Source organism: Anser cygnoides, chromosome 2 (genome assembly GCF_040182565.1).
Source record: "Anser cygnoides isolate HZ-2024a breed goose chromosome 2, Taihu_goose_T2T_genome, whole genome shotgun sequence".
Taxonomy (NCBI): domain Eukaryota; kingdom Metazoa; phylum Chordata; class Aves; order Anseriformes; family Anatidae; genus Anser; species Anser cygnoides.
In genome coordinates, this window is record NC_089874.1 from 162,387,458 (window position 1) to 162,405,726 (window position 18,269).

General features: G+C 52.1%; 1 protein-coding gene across 2 annotated transcripts in view; it reads right to left on the reverse strand.

Annotated features, from left to right (window-relative positions):
- The window catches only part of ZC3H3 (zinc finger CCCH-type containing 3), a 137,300-nt gene that overhangs the window by 65,670 nt on the left and 53,361 nt on the right, over positions 1-18,269 (reverse strand). For both annotated transcript variants that reach the window (XM_066990810.1, XM_066990809.1), the window contains exon 4: positions 15,031-15,178. In XM_066990810.1, coding sequence (XP_066846911.1) covers positions 15,031-15,178 — 148 coding nt within the window. The remainder of the gene's footprint in view (positions 1-15,030; positions 15,179-18,269) is intronic.

The following is an 18,269-nucleotide window of genomic DNA, read 5'->3' on the forward strand; positions in this document are numbered from 1 at the left end:
TTCTCCCACGTGAAGGCTCTTTTTGGCCACGTTTTTTGGCCTTTGGGCTTATTTTGGGGGGAGGCCACCGAGGTTAAGTGCTGCGCAAAGCACTAAGCGAGGAATGTCTCGGCCCGAGAAATACAACCTGGCCCAAATGCTCTCTTCCCCTGCCAGTGTGTTTTAAATTATTAGCATTGATCCAATTAACGCAGCTCTGGCTAACCCGGATGATTTCCGAGCCTCCTCCCGGCCGTCACACGACGTCAGCTGAATTTGGAAGGAGTCAAGAGCTTGAGACCGATCTCCGTGGTCCCTTCTCCTCTTCAAGGCACTTGGCAACAAAGTCGTGGTTCCTTCCTCACCTCTCAGCTCTCCTGCCGTGCTGGTTAACCCCAAAAATTGAGTGTTCGGCCACTGGATGTTGGGGATGCTTAGGTCTGAAATGTTTGGTTTCTTTCCGACTCGCCAGAGCCTCCAGAAGGCATACACAGATCTAAAACTCTTCCTAGGTGCGGCATCCCCGCCGCGATACCCTGAACCCATCCTTGCCCTCCTTCCACGGTGGCTCCAGGATGGATAAACGGGAGGAGAAGCAGGCTCCGGTTGCCCCCAGGGCCACCCTGGGCTCCATTCTTCCAGTGGGGAGACACCAGCTCTGGGTGGGAAGAGCCCCCAGCCCGCGGCCGGGTGGCCCCGAAGAAATTTTCCAAAGGTTTCTGTCTTAGCTCTGTCTTTCCAAAGGCTTTTTTATTTAATTTGGTCCCCATCGGGACACGCTTCGTGCCCCCTGAAGCATCCCTTGGAGGGTTCATGTAATGCTTCACCATGAGCATACGGATTGCCCATAGGTTGTCGGCATCAAGCAGCCTCTCCGCAGCTAACGATGCCCTTGCACGAGCTCTGATCATGCTTCGTTCCCCCAAAATTCCTTTTTTGTCCCTCGAAATGTGTGCAAAGGGCTCCTTTGAGTTCCCACCGTTGCCCAGAGACCCGACGGTGGGAGCACCTGGGATGCGGGGCTTTGAACCAGGCTCAGGGCATCCCGGCTCTCGGCCAGGGGCTCCGCCGAGGCCGAGGAATCGGAGGAAGAGCCCTCCACATCTCAAAACGCAAACTGCAGAAGCCTTTGAAAGCGGCTCCAAATTAAGAGCTGCACCGAGGCTGTCAAGCCCCCGCTAGCTGAGTCTCCAGCACCTTGCGTGCAAAAAGGGAGCTTAGCCCATTTATTAGAGTGATGAAAGCAAAGGGATCTAAAAATTGCACTCCTTCGTTAATGAGCAGCCGAAGGGATCGGTAAGCATAATTTCAGAGGCTAGTAATATTTTATATAATCGCCGAGTGGTTTAAATTGAAAACCCCCAACTGAATCAATATTTACTGCATTGAAACGAAATGAATAGTAATAAGTCACTAAGCTCCCTGTCCTGTTTCATAAAATAAAAAATTATAAAAATGAGCACAGGCGCAGAGAGACTATCGCATTAACTTTTACGGCACTCGGGGAGTCATAACCGACTCTTCTCATCAAATAAAATTTTAAAAAACCTGCCGGAGGAAGCCTGGCTTCAGCATCGCCGACAGAAAAAGGCAAGCGGGAGGCAGGAGGCACGGGCAGGCGGTGCTGGCTCCCCCAGTCCCTTTCCAAGCAGAATTTCATCCCAAATTTCACATCGATGCCAAGGCTCTGGACAAACCCCAGCACCCAGACCCCATCCACCGGTGCCTTTGGGGCAGCGTGATGCCACCCTCCGGTCCCAGACTTGCCAAAAAGCTTTGCAGAATAGATTGAGGCTTCCCAAAAAACCTTTGCAGAATAGATTGAGGCTTCCCAAAAAAGCTTCGCAGGATAGATTGAGGCTTCCCAGGCAGGGCGGCTCACCTCCATCGCTCGGGGCTGGAGGTCTGAAAGCTGGGGGAAGCATTTCCCGAAGCCCCCGCTTCTCGGAGGGGTGTTTGCAAGCTGGGCAGCGCGATCCGTTCCTTCTAGCAGCCCTGGCAATTCACTCGGGTGTAATTATGAGAGGTGTAATTCAAACAAAACGCCCACGGCACCTTGGTCCACGTACAAGAGAGACATTTCTGCACCAAGACGGGGAGAAAAGCACGCACCCCTCGTAGGTTTTGGAGAACCAACCTCCCCAGGAACACATCAGGGACCGATGCCACCGGTTAAGGACACCGAGAGCTTCCCCCAACACCATCAGTCAGCATCTCCTCTTCCAAGAACTGCTCCAAGCCCTTTGGGTGTTCTTCATCACACAGAAGGAATAACCCAACGCAGGAGCATTGCCTCCTACCACGGTGCTGAAGCACATGGGAGGCAGCCTGGATGCGCGCCCGTCTTCACGTTTCACCTTTCCGAGCTCTTTCCTTACCCCTCGTGTTTCTGCTCTGTTTCCGAAGCTGCTTGCCTGGATTCCCAATCTTCTTGTCCATGTTTAAAAACAAGATGTGAGTCTTGCAAATATTAGCAAAGCCAGCAGATGGTAATTAAGAGAAATTCGAAAAATACAAACTAAGTTTTCTAGCTCACTCCGCCAAAGCCAGCGCCCGTCCCATGCACACTTTGACAGCGATAGGGGAAAAAATAAATTATAAATAAATAAGTAACACCTCTTATTGCTTGGGACCTCTGTGCTGGAGCTTCCCAGCACCTTCCCACCTCTCCCACCACCCTGAACGTGTGCCCACCATCACCCCATGGTGGTGCTGAGCCGTTAACCCAATAAACAATTAGGAAATCCAGATTCGTTGGGAGTGGGACGGATTAAAGCCGCAGGAAATTATTTGTAATCGAAACATACTCCGGGCTGCGAAAACCGCTGACGCCTCCGGACAGGTGGCCACGGCACTCGTGCCAAGTTCGGGAACCCCCCCCGGCCCCTTTTTCTTCCCATTTTCCCAGCGTTAACAGCTGTGACCTCTCAGACCTCCCCCTGTCCTTCTGCAAATCCTTCTTCCAGGCGGGTCCGGCGGGCAGAGCCAGCCACAGATGCTGGTGCGGGTCCCCAGCTTCTCGGGGAGCCCGGCCGTTCCCCTGCAAAACCGGGGACGTGCCAGGGATCCCAGCCCCACGCTCGGTGCTGGGATGCAGGGATCTAGGGGCGAGGTGGTTAAACAGGCGGATAAATCCCGACATTAAACAAAACCGGGGTTATTTCCAGCAGCTACTGAAAGAATTTCGTAGGGAAGGTGTTAGGGTAGAGGCATCCAACACCTCCTGCAAGTCCGTGCACTGCTTTTTCTCAGTACAGATCACCCGATATGGAAAACACAAATGCTGTACCCAAAAAAAACACGCTGTGCCCCATTTCCACCACGTGGTGGATGGATACCGAGTGATGCCGCGCGCCCGTCGGTGCCTTCCCAGTAAGGCTGCGCTGCTTCACGGAGAGCCTTACTGGTCAAACTGGGAGCTGGACGTGCTCCTACCCTGCGCTCAGCCCCACAGGGAGCACTGCCCGGGATGAGACCCACGGGGAACATCCCAGCCGGCAGTTGAGGAGGGTTCGCACCTCGCAAACGCCTCAAGATGAAAAAACTAAGTTATTTTTCTAGGTATCCGCCAAGTCCTCGCATCCAAACGGCAACGCGTGAAAGCCCAGCATCAAAAGGGGATTTGATAAGCAGGGGCCGCATCCTGCAGCCCGCCTGAACGCCGGTGGGAAGAGGTCTGGGGTCCTGGGTCCCCTCCACCGCTCTGCTCCTCACTTCCATATCCTACAAAACCATTTGAACCCTCGCTTCTCACCTCGGGGCTGCAAGAAGTCCCCACGCAAGGGACTTGTGATTAACGTGGCTGCAGAAAGAGAAGCTCCGGGGGTCCTTGCAGCCCGGGGTTTTCCAGCACAGCCTTTTCCAGCCCTGCAGCATCGGCTCGGGGGCACGGCACGGCTCATCCCTCGGCGGTCACCGACCCACGAGCGGCTTTCCAGCCCCGTTGGGGAGCGCATTTATTTCTCACGCCGGGACGAAGCAGATGGAGCCATCCTCCGGCCCCGAAAGAGAGCTCGACGTCTGCTCAGCCTGGAAAGAATTAATCAGCCACAAACGAAGCTCGAGCGCCTGCCAAGCGAAGCGACCTCTGTGCCCCCGCAAAACCGCTTCGCCCTCTCCTTTCCCCGGGTCCCGAGGCGGGCGCGCGGCGCGGGGCAGCCCAGCTGCCGGCTGCATTTGGCCGCGGCTCAGCGCAGGAGCTAACGAGAAGCGATCGGGGTCAGAGCCGCGGAGCACGGAGCTGCCACTCAGCACAACCCGCAGCTCTTCTGCTTTCTGCCCGCGGGGTTCGGTTTTTTGGTTTATTTTTTGTTTCCATCCCAACTTCCGCGGCAGCGCTCGGCACGGCGAAAACTTCTCGCGGCGAGCTAAGGGGCCGGAGGGGTTACAGGTTTGTGGCAAAAACCGTTCGGGGAAAAGGGAAGGGAAAGAAAAAAGAAAAAAAAAGCCCTGCCATTCCTCATCTCCTAGGAGGGCAGAAATTTAGAAATCAAATCCATCGTTCGTGCAGCTGTCACTGGCAGGTGAAAAAGCAGTGACACTTGAAAATGCCCAGCGCCAGAAAAAATATCCTCCAACTGCTCCGCCGTTAGGTGGGATTTACCAGCCCGGGAAAAACCGCTTCCAGAGGTTAAGAACTGCTTCGAAATGAGCTGCAAACACCGAGCGTGTGCAATTTTGCAAACTATATCCCCAAGCAGATTTCATCTTTCCAGGACTGCTTGCTTGCTGCTGAAGCCCGGGCTAAAAAGGGTGAACGCTGTAAAAAGGCTCCTATCGTGTAAGAATTTATTTCTTTTTTTTTTTTTAAGAGGCGCAGCTGGCAGCTGGGGATTTGGACGGACGAAAGGAACAGCGATATCAGGAACCTCACGGCCCCGTGAGACATTTTATCCTGGAGTGTCCAGGAAAAAAAAAAAAACAGATGCCCCAGGGCCAAAGGGCTTTGGAGACCTGCTCCAGTTCCCAGGGTCACCACGCTCGGTCCCGGTGTGACAAACGAAGAGCAATGGCAAGCCCCAGCCTCCTGAATGCCACACGCAGCATCGCTTTTAGGGTGCTCCAGAGGCAACCCAGAGGCCCCTGCCCTGCAGAGGAAGAGCAAACCTTCCCGAAAGCCACCAGAGAGGAAGATGCAGGCGCTCGCCCATCTCAGGGTCCCCAGCACCTGGAAACAGGCTCCCAAAATCGGATGATCCGGCCCCGATCCGAAACTGCTGACCCGGCAGCTCAAAATCCTCCACTTTTAATCCGCGTAAACCTCCTTGTTCGGGATATCCTGCTTTTCTCCGATAGCTGAAAGCTGCCTGAAAGCAAGGAGAGGCGATGACAAAAGAGAAGGGAGAAATCCTGCCTAATGAATCACCGCTCATCAGCAAATCCTCCGGCAACCGTGGTGCGCTCTCCGCCCGTTATCAACCCTAAGGAAAACATTTCAGCTGAATACCCAACGGGGTGGGAGACGTTGTGGATGAGCAGGGACCCGTTAAGAAGCAGCACGACCCCTTGTGAACACGCCTGCAGCGTTACACGACGGAGGCGATGCCGTCTGCAGCGCTTCCAGCCCCTGGGGCATCTTTTCGCTTGGGAAAGGTTGTGCCGTGCCTCCAAGCAAGCACCCATTGCTCTGGAAGACGGTTTGAAAGCCCTAAAAACCCTGATTATTCCCATGCGGCTCCCCAGAAGGAGCCCTGCTTGCAGCCTTAGTGAGATTCGGAGTATTTCGCTCTTTTTTAGCTCGGTTTTCCACTGGGTTCATGCTTTTCTACATGACTTTTGGGTCAAAATAGCATCACACGTGCGGTATGGCTTTGGGTTTGTGCAGACCGATGTCCCGGTCACGTCTGTTCCACCCCAGGCACTGGGATTTGGGTGAACACGTGAAGCTGAAGCCACTTGAGAGGTGGGTGCACAGCCCCGGGGACCTGTTCTCCTCCTCTCTGCCTTCTTGGAGAGCCAACATCCACACCACAAACGCACTTCATGTCAGCAAAACCCTTTGCTTTGCGTCACTCGGGATGTCTCAGGGCTTGAGAGCATCTCTGGGGTCAGTTCCAGCCGCGAGGGGCTGAGCCTGAGCTTCCAGAGCTGCCCTGTGAAGGACCCCGAAGCAACCGGGATGCTCCGTGCACGCACCCGACCTCCAAGCGCCGTCCTGAGCCAGCCTAAAATCCTGCTGGGGATGCCACCAGGGACAGCTCCGAGGCTGCAGACCGCTATAGAAAAGCACAAACTCTGCTTTTTGGGTGGAAAAAAGAGAAGGAAGAAGGAAGACGCGTTACCCTTTTACACGTAACCCGGGGTCCAGAGTGGCTGTGCATCCGTACGAGTCCCCTGCAGCCGAACCACGGCTTTCTGTACCTCCATCCCTACACCCAGACAGCAAGAGGTATTCTGGGCTCCGGATCTGTGGCCACATTTAAGCAGCCGAAGAAGAAGCCTGGTCATCTCGAGGTGCCTTAAACCCACAGGATTTTATGGCTTTTAGGAAAAAAAAAAAAGGTTATTTTCGGTACCTGTGCAGGAAACGCAAGGCACTTCCCCTAAATAACGCGGCGTGAGGGCTTCCAGCTGCACCCCGCTAGCTGAGAGAGGGAGGAAAATAAGCAGAAATTCTCCAGTTTTGGAGTCAAACAAGTCCCGCGCCTCCTTTCTGGTCTCAAAATAAACGGCTGCAGATCCAGCACGCGATGAATCCACAAGATCTCCCCAAAAGATCAGGTCCCGGTTTCGGGATTTGCAGGCTGAGCAGGGAAGGATGTGCCCGGCGCGGGGCAGCTGGAGATCTCCTTTCTGCCTGTACCAGGCCCTGGGAGGATCTGCAAAAGGGGCTGATCCAAGATTACCACAATCCCGAGTAAATAACCCATAATTGCCTCCCCAGGTTGGGAAGTGACACTTTTATTTTTAATAGAATCAATTCCAAACTCCCCTAACTCCATTAAGCAAAATTAAAAAAAGAAAATCCCATTATTCTTAAGCATTTCCATACGCATTTAAAGCTGGTCGTTAACCTCTGAGTCCCGCTTTTATTTTGCTTTCATTAGTTCCTCCGGAGTAGAGCTCAATGACTGCGGCCGTCCCTTCGAGGAGGAGAGCGCCGCCGGCGGCGGGCACCGGCACCAAGCGCTCTGAAACGCGGGGAGGGGAAGCAGGGGGAGACGCTCGATCCCACGGGGGCACGGGGTGTTCCTGCAGGACCCGGGGAGGTCCATCCAGGTGGAGGACGGGGCACGGGGACACGGAGGACGGGGCACGGGGACACGGAGGACGAAGCGGGGACGGCGCCCGGGAGCGGCGCCGCCGCAGAGCCGCGCGGCCCGGAGCCAACGCGGGATGCTTGGCTGGGAAATCAGGGCGAGATGATCAGGCCCAGATGTCAGCTCTGTTTAGGGAGAGGGAAATAGAAGGAAAAAAAAATAAAAAGGGAAAAAAAAAAGAGATTGAACGTTATAAAGCGTCTTTCTTTCTGCAAAGGGGGGAGCGGGGAGAGCATGAAAGATTAATCCCGAGCTTTGCTGAGAAGAGGCGACATTGTTTTTTAAAGCCTCTAACTAGTTCCCAACAGAAACTGGATTACGTTAGGCCAGATGTCAGGACTTCTCCGAAACAATGCAGGGTTGTGTATCTCATACCATCCTCATTAAAAAGATTAAAAGTACTTCCCATAGAAAAAAAAAACACTTTTTCAGACGGAAGCCCCGGTTTCCTCCTGCCTGTAACGTCTCCAATCCGGGCAGATGAATTTCACTGTAATGAGATGTCAGTCTGGAGAATGGTTTAACATCCCTTCAAAAAAAATCTTATCCCTAAACCTCGTAAAACCACGTCGAGATTATTAAAAGAAAATTTACCGCACAGACAAAAAATAAAATAAAATAAAATAAAACAAAATAGAAGCCGCCAATTCGCAGAATCCATGACACGGCCGTTTTTAAATGTGATGGAAAAGGCTTTCCAAGTTATCTGCTTAAACGCAGGCTTTCTGTTTACTTCTCACTTTCATGTCAAATGAATTTGGGGAGAAAAAAATTGACAGGAGCTTTAAGGACATTAGTCACATTTCGACTCCTTTTCAGCTTAACGCAGCAGAAGCCGGGGAGGACCGGAGCGAGACCGCTCGTCTTGATAAAAGGAAATTAACCCCGGCGCCACGGCCTCTGGCCGTCGGGTTATGATGTCCCTGGCCCTTCGTGGCCGGACATCCACGAGCGATCGGCACCGCGGAGGCAAAAAAAAAAATCCCATCGGAGCCTCCCCTGACGAGGCATCGAGACAAAAACCTCGGCGCCCCCCCAGGTCGCTAAAGCAAGGGGATAAAATACACGGAGCGAGGAGCGAAGGCAGCCTTTGCTGAGATCGAGATAAAAAACCCCACAATCCCTGTCTCCTCGCAATATACGGTGGCTTCGATTAGAGCCTCTCCCCTGCCACGCTCAGCAATTAGCAGCGGCAGCCGCCGACGTTAACACTTTTCTCCGGATTCTCTGTGACTTTTGCCGTGACGTCCCGGCCCCGCAGAAATACGGCTTTGCTCTCTCCCCGTGCATTACAGCCCCAAACAGGGCTTGCAGCAGCTCTCAGCACCCCCCAGGCTCGTTAACACGCCGTGATTTAATGAGCCTTCCTCCTGGCACGCTGCCCCAGCATCTCCGGACCGTCCCGGAGATGGCCCGGAGGCTGGCACCACGCGCGTTTTGGTGGAGAAACCCAAGGAAAACGCTCAGCCCTTCCCCATCTCCCATCCCCGCACGGCTGGGATGGAGATGTCAAGGTCTGCCCAGCACGAGGGTGTCAAAGGGAACAGGGGAAGCCCTAAAAGTCATCGATTTATCTGCCAGGCTGAGCCCTGCGCAGCTCTCCAAAAAAAAAAGCGCGCTGACTTCTCCTGGAGGTGCATCAGAGCAAGCACCCGAGGGCGGCTCCTGCTTAGCAACACGGAGAAATAATTACGTGTAATTTATTTGCCTCTGGCTTCTCCTGGATGTCTTTGAGACGGTGGGGTTGGGAATGGAGAGAGCGGGATCCAAGGGAAGCTGCCTCTGCCTGTCCCAGCCCTGCGCACCTGGGGCGTCCACGCCTCCTGCTACGAAACGCAATTGGTTTTCAGGAAAACCTGTATAAAAACCCAAATGTCCCAGACAAAATCCCAAGATTCAAAGACCAAGACCGCGCTTGCAAATGGCTTCTCCACCCCGTAACACCGCGTCGCTGCTGGATTTTGCGTTCTCATGGTTGGATCAGGAGTAACGCTTTTACCAAGTCCTCTCCAACCAAGCCATCAGTTCAGGAACCCTCTGGTTTCTACACCCACCACCTCCAGGTGCTTTTCAAGAAGAGCTGCGAATCCCTCGAATTGAAGGAGCAGAACGAGCCAGGAGAGGTGTCTCCGTACATAATTAACGTAATTATAGGTCGACTCTGCTCTCAAAGCCTTAAATCTTAAAATCCTGCAAAGTGAACGCCGTGAGGTGGTGACCTCCAAAGGAGGTTGGGCTCCTTACCCAGCAAGAACCCAGCAGGCAAAGCATAGACGAGGCCCACGTCTCCCACTCACGTGCCCGTCCTTCAGCAGGGCACCACACATAGGGGACAGCACCCCAAAAAAGGGCTCAGCACCGCAACACGGGACTGGGGGAGAAGGTGATGATGTTGCACGAGGGAGGAGGAAGGAACAGTGGCCTCCACATACCCTGACTTGATAAATTTGCTGGTCAGCAGAAGCTGGAGAGGCAATATCGGATCAACCGGACAATGAGTTGGGTTGAGCAACTGGTGGTGGATATCCAAACGTCTTGGGGAAGAGAGCAAAAGAAGTCAGAAACCCAAAACTTGCCCACCACGAAGGAAAGGAAGGGATGAGACAGGGAGGTTGGCTCACCCGTGCCACCTGGAGCACGGCATCCCAACCTCCTGAAAGGCCAGGGACTGGCAGATATAGGGTAGGTTTTCCTCCTCTCTGACCACATCTCCACCAGCAGCCACACTACCCACCGCATGACAGCAGGACAGAAATCAAAAAAATCAAAATCAACTCAAAAGGCATCACCAGGGAAGCAGCACTGGCACCCAGTGCGGAGGTTGAGCGCCCATTTCGCAGCTCTAACCACCTGCTGAAAGGTAAAACCCCAAAAGTTGCACGTGGTGAGGGCACGACTCGAGCCAAGGAGGCTCCTGTTCCAACCTGGTCCTTCCACATCGCTTCAGGCCAAGGAACAGAAAGAAAAGAAGAAAACAAAACCAAAATACACAAGCTTATCCTCTGCTGACGAGCCTTTTCTACTGAGCAGGCACTTTCCCTGACAAACGTTTTATTACCTTGTTCTTTACTTATTTATAACGCTGGAGGGTGAAGTTTGTCCCTCAAGAGGAGCTGCAAAGTTTTCTGAAGGAAATATCTGAGCTTTCCCACCAGCGCCAGACAATATTTGCAGACAGGTTACTTTTCTTTTAAACACATGCATCATTATTTTCAAAGAAAACTGTTCAAAGTGGGTCAGCGCTTAAGTCGCCCGTAACTAGGATCTCTAAACACAACATCAGCCCATCTGCTCCCAAAAAATTGTCTTAAATCGGGTTTGTCTCTCCGTAAACGAGTGAGTTGGGGTCTCCTTCTCCTGGTCAATGCTCTTGGGACAGTTCCTGGCCAAGCACACCACGTAGAACCAGGCACGTCATCCCCTAGATGGGAATAAGGGCATTTCCTACCGCTACCTTGGGTTGCTTGCTCAAGGATTTTGGCTTTCTCCGGCTGGCAAGACGACCGTCGCTTCCGTGGAGCAAGTGGATTTGCAGAGGAATATCTCCAACAGCCAGGAGCGTCCTCCTGCCATCATCTTCGTCCTCCAGCTCCAACCGAAATGCACCAGGGTGCAGCAGCCCAGCCACGAGGAAAGACACCCTACCTTCTAGCAGTTTCCCCAATCCTACAGCACCCTCAAGCCCACGAGGCCTCTGGGCATCTCCCACCTGGACACCCCACCTGGGCAAAGCAGGCACAGTTTCGGCCCCGTGAGCCACGGAAGATGCCAGGAGCAGCATCTCGTCCAAGGAAGACACCGTAGAAGGGCTGAAGACGTTTCCAGGACCTGCAAACGCCGCCGTCACTCATCCATCCCGATTCCTCCGTGTCAAGCAGCTCGGCCCCCTCCTGGCCGCGGAGAAGATGTCCCTGCATGAGTTCCAAGCGATGGCCGATCGCCACGTCAATAGGAGAAAATGAAATTTAAGGCAAGCAAATCAGAGCCCTCCCGCGCTGCGCTCCTGCAAAGCGCGGAGAGATAAGGGGGAGGAGTGAAAAGGAGGATCAATAAATCTTCACCTCATTCACAATGATCTGGAGCTCTTATTAAGTAAATTAATTTAAGTTAATTTAACTCGATCATGACTCCCGATCACAGTGATTTAGTGAGGGGGAAATTGCATTAGGAAAGGCCACACTCACTAGATAGAAGAACGGAAGAAAATTAGATCCACTTAGCAATGTGAATTAATATGGAAATAGCAGGTGTAAATTTAACCTTATCAAGAGAGCGAAAATTATCTTCATAAATTTGGAGAAATAGCCCCCAAGTTGCTTATAAATCTATTTAAAACAAAAATATTACTAAAAGTGGAGTAAAATTAATTTAAAATATACTCCCGTCTATCGCCTCCAGAAAAGTCAGCAGCGGGGCCAAGTTTAAGGCGACCCAGAGGTAAGGGGAGAAAGCAGCTCGTCCCCGAGGGATCCGCAGTGACTCTCCCCAGCACTTGGACGCATCCATCTTCTCCTTTACCTGATAATTTGGGGCTTGTTGGCAAGCGGGGCGCTGCCCCAGATGCCCCAGCAAAGGTTTTCTGGCTACGTACCCAAAAAGAGGAGGGCAATCTCCAAGACACGGTTCACGAGATGGACAGAAACACGGTTTGCTACATCAAGTCTATAAAGTATTAAATCAGAAAAGGTCACCGGCCACGTAAGACCCCTGCACGTTGCTTTCGGAGCCCCAAAAACCTGGGATTCACAGCAGGAATCTCCCCATAGCGTCAGCTAGAAACGAGCTCAGGAGCAGCGCTCGAGCAGGGCACCACCGGGCCTTTAATGCCGTGCTCCTGGCTTCAGGCCAGAAGGGCATTAAAACGAAAAAAAAAAAGTTGGCTACTCGATCCGACACGCACCGAAACATGAAACAGGAGAGGTGACAAAGCCCGGGCTGCAAAACGGCCTGGGGAGAGCTGCACGGTCCCCAGGGAGACGATGCGCGGGCATGCCCCGTGCTTCCTCCCCGTCCTGGTTTGACAAAACCATCGCTTTTTTTTTTTTTTGACAATAGCACAGCAAAGCGGCTGGAAAAGCAGCTCCCAGCCCCCTGGATCGTTCCCTTGCTACTTGTCCAAAGGGATGCTATGAGCACAAGGGAAAAAAAAAACAACACAAAAAAGTAGAGGAGAAGCATTTGCCATGTGCTTCCCCCCGCCAGGCGGGATGATGGATCGCACACACCAAAAGTACTAGGGAGACGGAGCAGGAGATTTATGGCTTCTTGAAAATATAATTGTTTTTAATTTGCTGATGGCATTTTATCAAGATTTGTCTGAAACAGCCGTGAGATCCAAAGCGCGTTATTTAATGAAGTCGAAGATTAATACGGATAAAATTATCCTCCAAGTGGGAGCTCGCGGCCGATTGCAGCAGGACGACCGGGTTCCTCCTCTGCAAAGCGACAGCCTCGCAGCAAATGGGGCCAGACCCCAAAACCCCTGCTCCAAGCCCCCTCCCCTCCTACTGCCCCCAGCGTGATTATCTCACCATCATTAAACACATCCACGATGCCGTGAGGTTCACCTCGTCATGGGGCAGAAGAGGATACGATGCCAAGACGACCCTCTGCGTGCCAATGCCCAGATGGGTTTTGGAGTCAGGCTCATGCATCGGAGGGTAAAGGTTTGGGCAATTTCAAAATACGAGACCATGATACTCTACAGAAAGCCCCCCCACGTTACAAAACCTCATCTTCCACTGGCTGTGAGTGATTGCAGAACTTAATCAGCACATCCCAGGCACAAATTCCCCTCCCAGCAATAAAATGGGGCGATGCCAGGGCAGGACGAGCCCACCCTGGCTCACTTTTCTCTCTCCGGACCCCAGTTAGGGGCACATTACCTACAGAGAGACCCTAAAGCAGAAGTTTGGCCCGGATCCCCCACAGAAAGGTTCACGGAGACGGGAACTAGAAATAAAAATCCAACTTCTGCCAGTGCTTGCCGGGAGCGCGGGGATGGAGGAGAGCGGTGATTTTACCATGACTGTACCGCGAGCAGCTCTTTGCACCAAATTTTCCCTTATTGGACTTAAATAAAGAAGCAAGATTTGCTCAAAGTGGCTGGTTCAGGGCGAAAAAAGCAGCCACTTCCCAGGCAAACTGAGGCAGAGATGGGAAGGGCAAGACTGCAGGAGGAAATGGGAGATTACAAAGTGGGGAAACAAATCCTCACCTGCACACAAAACAGCCGGGTACCGTAATTATCAGCAGCAAACTACGAGCCTCAGAGGTTAGCATTGCAGTTTTTACCATAATAAAATCCACGGAACAAAAGACATACTTTAAATAATAATAAATAATAATATTTTTAAGGAGTTTCTATTTAGCCCAAAGAAGAAACACAAGAATTACGCTATTTGGTGGTCTGGCTTTTCTATCACTGCCTGACAGCGGCGAGCAAGCGAGGAATTTATCTGTCAGGTAACAAGCACACACGTCTGCTAGCTCAATTCAACACAAATACAAGATGAGGGAGCAGGAAGAAGAGCACGTGGTTTGTCTGGGGAAAGGACCACGCAAGGATTTGCCCCCAGGGACCTGAAAAAGGAGGTGGCACTTAGAAGCAGAGCAGGAACTGTACCAAAAGAGGCAAAGGAGATGCTCTTGGAGGGGAGTAAGAGGAGACGTGTAAATCCCAGGACTGCAAAAAAGGGACTGGATGTGCAGGTATGAGTAGAAGGTAAAGAAAGAGGAGGAGGAGGTGGTGCAGGTAAGACTGAATGCAGAAAATTTGGGTAGAAGTCCCAAATTAGTCCCAACCGAACCCATGTTTTCCCCAGGAGAAGAAGCACTTTGAAACGGAGGTCAGTATAGTACAGAGCAGACCAGGAGCTTCCGAACTACAAGCTTTTGAAAGACCAAGAAAAAATATTGAACTTCATTTTAGATTTTTTTAAAATAGTTTGAAAATAAACACGTCTTTTTATTAAACCTCCCTCTTTTCCTGGAACTTTGCCTTGCCACCCCTGAGTCTCTCAAAACCAACCTTCCCTTCCGATACGAACGTTTGTCAAAGTCTATGCCAACTCTAACTAGAGCAGGGGAAAAATCAGGCAAAGTTAGGCTTTAAAAGCAATCCCCACAATCTTTTGACTCTCCACAGCAGCCAGCACTCACCAGAAAAGCAGTCAGCCCCTGGAACACGGCGTGAAGACAAAGGAAATCACTTTTGGAGGAAACCACCCTGATGCCAAGCCATGTAGGTGTGCCAACGGAAGGGGACAAGCCACCGCGTCCCCCAGCTCCTTGGGTCTACCCAAGGCACGAATAACGGAACGGGCAGAGCAGAGCAGGCTCTCTTGCCCCAAAATATTGCCCCTGACAAGGGGAAACCTGCATTTCAGGAGGAGGAGGAGGAAGAGGAGAACCCGTTCTCCTCTCAGGAGCAGCCACAATTGACCATGCCCCATTGGCGGGACGTGTCTCTCTCCAAGCAGGCAGTAAGTCTACTTAGGTCTGATATTGAGAGCTGTGTGCGTTTACTCATCATCCTTACGGCTTATTTAACCACAATGAATTCAAAGAGGGAACGGATACGAAGGAGCAGGCTGTGGGAAGCCGTTTGCCACCAGCCCGGCTCAGGCTAACGTGATTACTAACACGATTTCACACTTTAAGTCAATAAACTCTGCGTGGAAGCGGCTAAACAAATGGAGAAATTAAGTGGTTCTTGCAAATAATGTGCAGCAGCAGTGGCAGGGAGCGCTCGCGGCTCTCGGGTCCTGCATCCGAGGGGTGGCAGGATTACCTGGATGTCCCGAGACGCCTGGTCTTCCAGCTGGGGACAGGGCTGCTGAAGGACGAGGAGGGGAAGACCACGTTCTTCTTCACTATCCTGTAGCGCGTCTTTATCACCTTGTTGGCCGGGGGGCTCCTTGCGAAGAGCAAGCTGGCACCTGGGGGAAAGAGAAAGGGGAAAACGGGCTGAAATTCCCAGAAATTCCCAGATGACGTCTCCCTTCGGAGCAAATTTCTGCACCGAAACCATCCCCGTTTTGAGAACATTTTGCGGGACGATCTACACGCCAGCTTATCCCGCTGAACGTTTCGCGCCATTACCGGTTGTGTGTCGGACTGATTTTCTCCGCGTGGTGGCTGGGAATTTTAATTTTTTTTTTTGCAGCTTTAAGGAAGGCGTCTAATTGCCTGACTTTTATAACATACAGCCGTAACTGCCCGGATAATTAAAGCTGACACTACATGCTGAGACTAAGTCTTCTGGTTTTAGAACTGATTTAAAGGGCTGGCTGTTTTTCTTGGAGATGCTCTCGTTAAAATTATTGCAGGGTTGAGAGGGGAAAAGCAGAAGCATTATTTTCCCTGAAAACGCTGTACCCATCCCCACGGCTGCCTTGGAGAAGAGCGGGGCCTCCCGGATAACCCGGTCCTCGCCGGGATGGTTAGATGAAGAAACAAAAAAAGAAAGGAAAAGGCATTTTGAAGTGGCTCTTGGCCCCCGGAGCAATCTGCAACTCCCCGGTTTAACACAGAGAATTATATTTTTATATACATATATGTATATTTTATATTTATAATTATATATTATATTGAAAAAGCACCGGGATTTTTCATACCACGGCCAAGTGGCAGCCAGACACTGCCGGCTCCTCTCCCCTCGCTCTCGCTGCTCGCACAGATTTGCTTTCACATCCACAGCCAGGCACTAAAAATGTTAACAGCCCAAAAAGCCAGGAAGTCAGCAGCGGTGCCTTAAGGAGCTTCTGATGGTTTGGGTTAAAAATTAAACGAGATGTATTCAATAAAGACTCTCCGGGATTAGGAAAGGAGGATGACAAATTCCTTTTTTTTTTTTCTTTTTGTCCTAAAAGCTCTTCATTTCCCAGGTAGTTAGCCTTCCTTCACTGAGCCAGCCTCTAAATGTACGGGATTTGGGAGATGCTCGCAAGCAAACAAATATCAAAAATTAAAAAAAAAAGCTAAAAAGCTCACGCAAGAGCAACCAGAGGAACTGCAAATGTCCACAGCTTTAAGGGGGAAGGAAGAAGAGAAAGGAAAGAACAAAAAGCAAAGTGGCTTTCCAGCACTATTTCTATGCTTTGGGACTTTTTCCGACAAAATTCTTCGGGGCAACGATCGTGCCATGGGTCTTTAAGGCCCTTTGCAATGTTTGAGCAATAATTGCAATTAGAATTGTATAAAACAACAGCAAAGTTGGACAAATTTGCTTCCGATGGGAAGGGAAGGGAAGGGAAGGGAAGGGAAGGGAAGGGAAGGGAAGGGAAGGGAAGGGAAGGGAAGGGAAGGGAAGGGAAGGGAAGGGAAGGGAAGGGAAGGGAAGGGAAGGGAAGGGAAGGGAAGGGAAGGGAAGGGAAGGGAAGGGAAGGGAAGGGAAGGGAAGGGAAGGGAAGGGAAGGGAAGGGAAGGGAAGGGAAGGGAAGGGAAGGGAAGGGAAGGGAAGGGAAGGGAAGGGAAGGGAAGGGAAGGGAAGGGAAGGGAAGGGAAGGGAAGGGAAGGGAAGGGAAGGGAAGGGAAGGGAAGGGAAGGGAAGGGAAGGGAAGGGAAGGGAAGGGAAGGGAAGGGAAGGGAAGGGAAGGGAAGGGAAGGGAAGGGAAGGGAAGGGAAGGGAAGGGAAGGGAAGGGAAGGGAAGGGAAGGGAAGGGAAGGGAAGGGAAGGGAAGGGAAGGGAGCCACAGTCCAGCAGCATCCCCAGACAGCACCAGCGCCCCCTCGCCTCCGCCGCTCCAACCTTACAAAATTACGAAGCTGGGAATTTGTCGATTGCATTATTAACTTGTTTTTTTTGCCCCCGCTCGGGCTCCGGTTGCCGCTAATCAGCCCAGAACCCAACCAAGCTCCCGCTGCCATCCCTCCCTGCCCGACGCTCGCACGAGACGCGGAGGTCTCGAATTGTTGGGGGCACGCAGGCGTCCCCGGTGCCGGCACGCAGACGGGCTGGCACCTGGTCTAAACTCGATTCCCCGGCAGTAATTGGATGTCGTATTCATGCCGGAGCTGCACTTCGGAAGCCGCCTGCCCGCGCGGCTCCAGCATTAAGCACCTCGTGAAAGCGGCTCTCCGAAGAGCTCGGTTTTCTATTATTACTTGCTAGCTGAGGGGTTTTGTGTAGATAATCATGTTATTTAGATAGGATGTTGGTTTAATTCCCTTCATTACAGGCTCCCAGGGTTGTAATTTTTTTTCTCCGCATGATGTATTCCCCGTGGCACATTTCACTCAAATCAAACACTTCAGGCTTTTATTACAAACAATACCCCGGCGTCCCCCGTTATCAGCCCGGCACACGCGCGCACGCTCCTCGCGGAGATCCAGAGGTCACTTCTAATGACTAATCGATCTCATTAGCTTTCCTAATTAAAAACTTTACTACTGCAATGGAAGACAAACTACAAAAAAAAGAAAAAAACTGCTTGCATCATATTTGAATTGGATATGAGCACCATTTATCAGGCCCGCGCCGCGCTGCTGAGGTTGGGGCTTTGCTTGGAGCCGCGCTTCCCCCGGGCACCGCTCGCTGGGGGCTCTGAAAAAACCTGGCCCGGGGACCCCAACGCCTCAAACCGACCTTCAGATGGGAAACCCAGGTCCAAAAAGCCTCCCCGGGGTGTGCCAGCACCTATCCTGCCTCTGAGCAGACGTGGTCCAGGATCCAACGCACGCATCCCATAGGAAAGGGGCTGAATGTCGCAGGGTGATGTAGGGCATTATTTCAGCCCGTGTTTTGCCCCGAGAGGTTCCAGGAGCTGACACTGCTTTAGGAAGGGGACACTCGAGGCAGGGAGAGCACCACAGCTCCTGGGATGCCTGCGGGAGAGCTGGAGACAACACGAGGTCCTGCTGCCTTCTGGCGGCCTTAAATCATCCCCACCCGGCTGTGCCCGGAGCTTTCACGGCCCCGAGCACCCCAAAGTGCCCCTTACTGCTATTCTGTGCCTCCCCCAAACCAAGGAAGTTTATAAAAGTGATAGCTTAAGCTTTATTATTATTTTTTTTAAACCTCCCTCAATG